Here is a 9,467-nt window from a genome sequence, read left to right on the forward strand (position 1 = left end):
GGTGGGAGGGGGTGCAACAAGACCTGGATGTCCTTGTACACCAGTTGCTAAAATTAAGCATGTAGGCGGAGCAGGTGACGAAGAAGGCAAATGGTACGTTGGCCTTCATAGTGAGAGGATTCGAGTACAGGAGCAGTGATGTCTTTCTGTAACTGTACAGGGCATCGTTAAAATCACACCTGAAGTATTCTGTACAGTTTTGGTCTCCTTATCAGAGGAAGATCTTCTGGCTATTGAGGGAGTGCAAAGCAGGTTTACCAGACTGATTTTTAGAATGGCAGACTGGCATATGGGAAGAAGCTGTATTCACTGAGGTTTAGAAGAACGAGGGGTGATCTTGTAGAAAATTCCAACAGGACTAGGTAGAGTAAAAACAGGAAGGATGTTCTTGATGACTGAGGAGTCTAGAACCAGGGATCGTAGTTGAAGGGTAAGATATAGAACTTTTAGGACAGAGATGAGGAATTCCTTCACCCAGAAATTAGTGAGCCCATGGAATTTTCTGCTGTAGGTAACTGTTGAAGCCAAAACATGGAAGATTTTCAAGAAAGATGTAGATAAAGTCTTAGATCTCAATGTATTAAAGAATATTGGGAGAAAACGGGAACAATATTGAGTTGGATGATCAGCCATGATCATATTGAATGGCTGAGCAGGCTCAAAGGGCCAAAGGGCCTACTCCTATATTTTGTGTTTCTGTGAATCATATCATGATTGGCCCTCCACCTTGAATCTGTTTTCATGTCCAATTACCATGTGGAATTCCTCAACTGACAGCAAGAGAAAATTAATCTGCAATTCTTGAATATCTTCTGGGAACCAATTTAAGTGATTTGGCAAAATTCTGGATTATATCTATCCATCTACTCAGCTGCAGAATGCCACGTGAGAAATAAAAGGAATATGAGATCAAATTTCTGAGGAGATTTTGATGATTATTGTAGAATCTGAACAGTCAGGAATATTTTGTTTTCATTTTGTACTTTTGGTCAGAGATGTGTAATCCTGTTTTCATGTGTCTTAGTCTTTTTGTTGGCACTTATGTCAATTTTTTCTATTCATACTAACATTTAGAATGCTTTCACTAAAGGTTTTATAATGCTGTTTTCACAAATTTATCTGGATACGGCTTGGTGATTTTTTTGTAGCACAAAAGTCATTGATTCTTAGATGTAACAATCTGTACCATTAGAAAATAAATAATTTCATTTATACAGCAAATTTCAGAACGACAGGATGTCTCAAAATGCTTTACGCCAATTAAATACTTTTGAAGTGTAGTCATAAACTGTATTCTGAATTGAACATTTTTGCAGAATTCTGAATTTGAAGCAATCCCTAATGAAAGCCCATACATTGGGAAGGCCAGATACAAGAGAAACCTCTATATTCAAGAGGAACATATTACTGACCCAGTACAGCATGGAAAAGTTGGAAAAATTCAGTTTGAGGCAGCTGATCAGGGACAAAGTGAAGAAGTGAGAGCAAAACTTCATCAAGACTTGGATGTACAACTGGAAGATAAAGAAAAAATGATTCAGAAAGGTAAAGAGTTGTAGAACTACTGTTCAGAATTATGCTCTCATTTTTTAAATAGTGAAAGATCAGTTAAAGTAGTTTAAAAAAAAAATTTAAAACTAGAGAAATTTTAATGGGCATGGCTGTCAAGAATATTTTAATTAATTACTTTAATAATAAAATCCATCTAAGAATTCCCAATACGGGGAGGCGATGGCCTAGTGGTATTATCGCTGGACTGTTAATCCAGAGCCCCAGATAACAATTTGGAGACTAGGGTTTGAATCCCGCCACAGCAGATGGTGGAATTTGAAGTCAATAAATATCTGGAATTGAGAGTCTAATGATGACCATGAATCCATTGTTAACTGTCGGAAAAACCCATCTGGTTCACTAATATCCTGTAGGGAAGGAAATTGCCATCCTTACCTGGTCTGGCCTACATGTGATTCCAGACCCACAGCAATGTGGTTGACTCAACTGCCCTCTGGGCAAGTAGGGTTGGATGCTGCCTAGCCAGCGATGCCATCATCCTGTTGATGAACTAACCTCAGCATCGTACAAAATTTTACAAAGCAGAATTCTCACCATTTCCATTCTTGGTCTAGTAATCCTGGTGAGAGGATTCCAAATGGCCCCCAGTGGGGAAAGTGAAATGTGATGACTTCTTTTACTGCTTGTGATTCAGGTATGCCTTCTACAAAATGTACCTGGTGTGAATCAGATTCACTTTGGTTCCACCTCCCAGCCTAACAGCGCATCAATGTTCAGGATTTTGTCTGATGTTAAGAATAATTACTTAAGTGAGCTAACACCTCTGGAATCCTTAATTTCTTTAAAATGATTATCTAAAATTCAATTCATGAAGAACTTATTTTATACTCAAGAACAGTATACTTTTTGAAAAGAAGTGAATTTTGAAACTATAAAATTCTACAACTCTCGATCTCTTTTCTTAAAGGTGAAAGCTGTAAAGTAAACTAGTTTTTGAAATTATTTCATTTTCAACATGAAATTGCCAAGGTCTGTGCCTCTTACAGTGATATACTAAAATTGTGAAATTGGTGCAATGCCATATGTCAATATATTTGAATCCTTGTAAATGCAGGATGATCAGGATTTTAGTACAAAAGTTTTATTTTAATACATTTATATGTCTTTAAAAATCCTTGAAGCAGCACCCATGAAATAGGAGTATGAATGGTGCAGTATTATGATTGAGGGAGTGGATTCTACTGTATTAATTTTACAGAAAATTTCAGCCGTAAGACTGAATTTGAAAGCACAAAATGAAAAGTTCCCCAGTGTGCTGTGATTGAGTTCTAAGATAAATAGTGCAAAAAGCAAAGAAGAAACAAATAAAAGTACTGTCCAGCATGCACATTTCATTGCAAGCTGTTTTTGATGATCATTTTTCAAAGCTGAAGAGTCATTAAAGCAACTACAAAATGAAAAGGAAAAGACCCAACAGCAAGTTTTGAGAACCGTTGAAGAGCTGAAAAGTCTGGAGGCGTTAATAGCACAAAAGCGGGTATGTATTGATTAAGATTTAAGTTTCTAGGATCTTTAAACTTGCAGTTGGGCATATTTCATCGAGTTTTTGCATAGATAAACTCAACTAATAATGTATGTACATTGGATGCAAAGATAACATCGCAGTCCCCTAAAATTCCCTCCTTGAAACCTTTATCTTCCTTATCCACAGGTACGAGGTTACGTTTTATGTTCTTTTTACCTTCTCGGCAACTGTCACCCTCACAAGTACCGTGTGCTGTTCAGAATGCCTGTCTGACATCAAGTTATAGCTAAGCAATATTTTTCATTTGTTTAACATCAAGAAGACTACAGCCTTTCCCAGCCTGACAATTTTCTTAGACTGAGCATCTCTTCTACCATTCTCCTCGTCTTTCTGAAACTGACCTATCTGATTCTTCTCAGCAGTTTATATTTGCAACAAAAATACAATAAGATTACCTATCAAAAGTACAGGAAAGGATTGAAACTAAAATTTACAATCAGACCGCATTCTCAAGACTATCTGCGATAACATTTCAGGAAATCCGCTAATCAATATATCCGTCTGTAATCTGTACACAGTCTGTGTGTATACCAATCTGTTTGCAGTCCCATGGTATGCATTTGTCTGTGTTAACCTGTGTTCTGATTTGTTATGTCCTGAGGATAGACCTCTTTTTTAGTTAAGAGAGACAGTCTTTTTTCCTACTACCCCTCCTACAGGCTCATTTCCTCTGATATCCTGAAAATTCCACCCTGACCACTGCACCATAAGCATTTATTTTTAGCCTAGCATATTTCAATTAATTTGATTTAAATTGGCTTAATGCATTGCATAAAGATAGCATTTTCTCTCTGGCGTTAATAATTTGCTGCCCTTTTGTTAACTTGTAAAATATTGTGAGTTTATGTCCAACTGTATTATGTTTGAAAGTATTCCTTATTATTTAATATTTTTAAAAAATTTTGCTGTGAACTTTTGCACTCTTGAAGAACTTTCAAGTACCTGTATCCAACCCATAGGCATTCACACTGTTGGTATGTTCTATGTGGAAATTGACTTTTCTAGCAGTATTGTTTCCTTGGGTTTAAAAGGAACATAGTGAATATACTGATTTGGTTTTCCTGTGAGCATGCGGTAGAGTTTATTATTGATAATAAAATACCAACATATTTCACAATCTATGTTCTGTAGTACTGTCAGCAAAAATTAATTGATTACTGCTTAAAGAAGTTTGAGAGAGGATGAGTTAAAGATGGGAAAACTAAGGTGTATTTTTAAAATGGCATTATTTTAGTTCTAGTCATGATTTCATTATAAAAGCATTTTAAATTACGTGTGAGAGAACAGCAATATTTAAAAATATATGTATGAATAGTGTGGCGATCCTCCATTATTAAATGAAAATAATTGTTTTAAACAAATTGTCACTATCGCTGCTACTTCCACCTATTCTGAGTTACTGAATTCTGATCACTCAACTGTGAGTCATCTCTATCACTCCCAGACCTGCTGACCATAATTACCTTTTAGGTAAAACCACAGCAATATTTAGTAGTAAACATACCACTTAATGGAATACCCATTCCTCGAAACATTGATGTGGTAAGTTTTTACACTAAATATAGAATGTCTCTATGTTTCTCACTGTAAATAATTATTCTGCAATGTGCCATACTTACAACTATTATTGTCGAGTTCTAAAAATAATTTTCAATTACTTGTTAAATACATTTAAAGTTTATTTCAAAATTTGTGTATACTGCAGAAATTAAAAAATTATTTAAGTCGACTGAAGAGTGCCAAATAGAAGCCACAGGTGAGGTTTTGATGGATCAGAATTTTTCTTTTCAAATTGACTGCTTCCTAGCTACAGGTAAAACTTTGTATGTTCCACAGGAAGACCTAAACAGAGTGAAATATAAATTGTGAACAGCATGAGAATTTTCAAAAGTATATAATTCTGTTTAAAGTAAGATCTCATCTTGAATTGGTTATATACAGTGCTAATATAACACCATATCATCTCTCAACTCTTGTGTGGGTTTCCTCCGGGTGCTCCGGTTTCCTCTCTCAGTCCAAAAATGTCTAGGTTAGATGCATTGGCCATGCTAAACTACCCATAGTGTCCAGGGGTGTACAGGTTAGGTGGATTAGCCATGAGAAATGCAGGGTTGTAGGGTTTGGGGGGTGGGTCTGAGTGGAATGCCCTTCAGAGGATCGAAGTGGACTTGATGGGCTGAATGGCCTGCTTCCACACTGTAGGGATTTTAAGATTCTTTTGACAGTTATGCTTTGTAGACTTGATACAAGTGCAGTGTTCCTCCACTCAAGAGGGAGGAAGTTGTATTTGAATGATTTTAGAATCTGCAGTGCATGTCCTGGGACATGTACTGAGAACTCATGTCTGTTGATGTTTGGTTGGGAAATGGTGGACGATTGTCTAAAAAGAAAGGAGGAATAACTTGAAAAGTGTGGGGTTGTTTTGCCAATAGGAGGTATGATTATTTTTAATGGCCAAGTGATAAACTATGTACAATAACCGTGAAGATTATTAGGGAAATTCTTAAGTAATAACTACAATATTTTAATGTTTTGCAAGTTTGCAAATGAGATAAAGTTGAAAACTGAAAGCTTGGTGGTGAATTCTGTGAAATCTAGTATCATCCTTTGTACTCAATATATAGGTGTCAGAAATTGAGAAGGATCAACTCCGTCAGCAGTTGGCACTGAAGATCCAGCTGATTAACATATTGCGTAAGGAAACTGAGCAAGTGAGGCAGCAGGAGGAAAGACAGAGAATGGAGATGGAAAAAAAACAGGACGAGATTGATAATCTAGGAAAGATCCTGAAGTCTCTTGATCCCAAAGATCCTCGACATGTGAGTAGAAATAAAGAAGTAACACAATGTGAACCTAATGCCTTTAATGATGTCACCAGGGTCTTCATTTCCTTTTGCTAATTGTCGAAGGGAAGGAAAAAAATAAGTTGAAATTCAGGCTAATCCTTATTTTTGCCATGCATACGTAATCTTTTAACAACCCAAATGATAAAACTCAGCAATTTCCAGGTTTACACTTGATAGTTACGGCTGTCCAGAGAATATGATTCAAAATTGTATACCATTATACATAAATATTTTTAATTCAAATTGTCCAGATTTGAGTCCGAACCTTTTGGCGCAGTGGTAGGGTCAGTACCACAGTGCCCAAAAAGCCCTATTGCCATAGTACATAGTCTGACCATAAATGAATCTAGTTACCTAACTGGTTAGCATAAGTTTGTACATTTAATTCAGTAGAATTAAATAGAATTAAAATTTATAGGGGAGGCAATGGCCTAGTGGTATTATCGCTGGACTGTTAATCCAGATACCCGCATAATATTCTGGGGACTCGTGTTCAAATCCCACCATGGCAGTTGATGGAGTTTGAATTCAATAAATATCTGGAATTAAGAATCTAATGATGACCGTGAATCCATTGTCAATTGTCAGAAAAACCCATCTAGTTCATTAATGTCCTTTAGGGAAGGAAACTGCCATCCTTACCTGGTCTGGCCGACATGTGGCTCCACACCCACAGCAATGTAGTTGACTTTGAACTGCCCTCTAGGCAATTAGGGATGGGCAATAAATGCTGCCTAGCCAGCGACACCCTCATCCCGTGAATGAATAAAGAAAATAAAAAAAACCAAATCTAGTTTTCACGTATATTTTATACGTTTTACATGATATAAAGAACTGACTAACAAGTAATAATTCATTTAATTTCTTGTGTGTGCAGGCCACCTTAACAAAGTTTAATTATTTCAAAGTGAAAATACAGGATTAATTAATATATAATCTCGTGTAATACTGTGCTGTGTTACATTTCATCTGTGAGTTTGCACCACTTTTGTAAATTGAACATGTATGAAACTGATGAGGTTCAACAAGGGGTTTTTACTTCGTCATGTAAGAAACAAAACCTCTGATGTAATTTCACAGCAGTAATAATTCATGTTCGGGGCTTTTAAAGAAGGGAAGACTCATACACAAAGGTTAAAAATAGTCCCTGACTGAAACTAGTGCAAAATCAGTCTATTTATGAGAATAACCATTGCACGAAAAGGAAGAATGTATTTTAATAAATATTTGCTTCAATAATAATTTGAAAATTGTTTTGTATCAGTCATACCAATAAATAACTAAAATATTTAGTTTCTTGTATATTAAGCCTGAGAAGTAAACCATTGTAAATGGACAAAATCTTTTCACAGAGAATAAATAATAGCAGCTTGGATGTTTATTTCCCTACATCAATTGGCAGATTCTGTTCAAAGGTTATTTTTTCTGTCTAAAAATATATTGAGTAAATCTGAAGATTATATGCTCCGTCTCATCAGTTGTAATTTCTAAAGTGATATTTAAATGGTTTTGTTTATGTGAATGCTGTACGGAACCACATAAGATGTCAGATCTGGCTGAAATAAGTGTATGCATAGCGCTTACTTAAATTAATGTACTGATCTGTTAGCAGCTTTGTAACAAGAAAGAGAACCTGTGAACTGTGAATCTCCACAAGTTGTTGGATGATTTGCACCACCCTGCTGTTGACTTCATGAAAATACCAACTTGCGTTTAACCTCCCAGTGATTTTCATGATGTTGTTGCGTTTCCACATTAATTGGCCACTAAGAGTTCAGTTTATAATTACTGTATGTACCTTTTAATAACATGATAATTTTTAATGGCTTTCAGTCAACTTCCCTTACTTAGAAGGTGAACAGTTGTAAGTGTGGAGAGTTTAAGGACATAGTTTTATTTATTTTAATTTTTACAATCATTTTCTTTGTCTCTATTTTCTTCCTTCAATCTCATGTTTCTTTCTGTCTTTACCTCACTTTCTATACCTGATTTGACATCAAATTCTTCCACACTAATTTACCTTTATCTCAGTTCTTCCTCATTGGTTAAAGAGAAGACTTTCCAGAGAATACACAGAGATTTTGCAGAGATTTTCTCAATGCTCTGTGGAACGTTTGTCCAGTGTAAACTGGACATTGGAGAAATTGGGGTTGTTCTTCTTAGAACGGAGAAGGCTAAAGGAGCATCAACAGAGGTGCCTTAAATAATAGAGTTTAAATAAAGAAATGGTTGGGGTTTCCACTGGTTGTGGGGTTGATAATTGAGGACACAGATTTAAGATGACCGGTGAAAAAGCAGAAATGACACAAGGAAAAGCTTTTGAAAGCAACTAATAATTAGGATGTGGAATGCACTGTCCTGGTAATGTTGGATACAGATCAAAGAATAAAATTCCAGAAAAAATTAGATAAATATTTGAAGAGAAGTTGAAGGGCAAAATCTCAGGAGGCAGGAAGGATTCAGGCAAGTGGAAGATGTTTGTTCAAGCAGAAACCAGTTTATGCAAGGGGAGGGTCAAAGGATCTTCTCCAAATCCGGCTTTGGAAGATAGATCGATGACACACCCTCTGCTTTTACAAAGAAGTACAACATTTCTATACATTTTGTGTTAAAATAATCAAAAGCGACATATTCACTGTCTTTTCCCTTAATCCAACCATCCAATCCCCTGGGACACCTAACCAGTGACAGCCTCAGGTTCCCATGATCTTATGGTATTACCCAGACATTGTAATCTGTAGGCCTTGGGATCTTTCTATGCATCCTATTCATTCGCATTCCAAAAGTTTAAGGTCTGTACTCCTTCGGGTCTTTCTCAGGCTTGTTTATCTGTAAAGACAGCTCAAATTCTGTTACCCATTGTATATTGGTGCTGTCTTTTATCAAATTGAGTTACTCCTTTTATTTTTCCACTGACCCAATTACATAATGTAAAAATAAAAAGTCTGTTAGTTTTAACTGCTGTAAGGTTAACTTCTGTTATAAAGTTAATTATAACATAAAACGTTATACAACTACTGCTGTTAGCATTTTGTAATTTATGAGTTGTGAGCAATCTATCTTGTTCAGGGCATAAGAGAAGATGTCTCCTATGGCTAGTTAACCTTCACATCTAAGCTTAAATGTTTTTTAAGGCTTGTATTATACCCTAGTTATGTATTGAAACCAACTTTTATGTTTGAGCATTTTTAGCTAGAAGCTATTTAATATTGAAGATAGCTTCAAAGAGGCAACTATTTACTGCAAAATAATTTTAGCTGTTATCCTTGCAGCTGCTTAAGGACCTAATCTAGCACCTGATGTTATTCATTTACTGGGGCAGTCATCCTTTCATTAATAAAACTGGAATTGGTCATTTATTTGGCCTATGGCATCTTTTTATCAGAATTGTCTCAGTTGGGAACATGCAGCATTCTTGTACTGACTCTTCTAGCAGTCCTGTTCAAAGGTACCATTGTATTTAAAAACCAAAACAACTGCGGATGCTGTAAATCAGGAACAAATACAAAGTTGCTGGAAAAGCT

The 9,467-nt window shown here is 35.9% G+C and overlaps 1 protein-coding gene across 6 annotated transcripts in view; it reads left to right on the plus strand.

Moving 5' to 3' along the window:
• The window catches only part of cntrl (centriolin), a 114,152-nt gene that overhangs the window by 20,845 nt on the left and 83,840 nt on the right, over positions 1–9,467 (plus strand). For all 6 annotated transcript variants that reach the window (XR_007265065.1, XM_048613717.1, XM_048613716.1 and 3 more), the window contains 3 exons: positions 1,317–1,545; positions 2,940–3,049; positions 5,722–5,916. Coding sequence is in view for 5 of the 6 variants with exons in the window: in XM_048613717.1 (XP_048469674.1) it covers positions 1,317–1,545; positions 2,940–3,049; positions 5,722–5,916 (534 nt within the window). In the remaining variant the exon portion in view is untranslated. The remainder of the gene's footprint in view (positions 1–1,316; positions 1,546–2,939; positions 3,050–5,721; positions 5,917–9,467) is intronic.

This window comes from Rhincodon typus, chromosome 28, assembly GCF_021869965.1.
Source record: "Rhincodon typus isolate 14 chromosome 28, sRhiTyp1.1, whole genome shotgun sequence".
Taxonomy (NCBI): Eukaryota; Metazoa; Chordata; class Chondrichthyes; order Orectolobiformes; family Rhincodontidae; genus Rhincodon; species Rhincodon typus.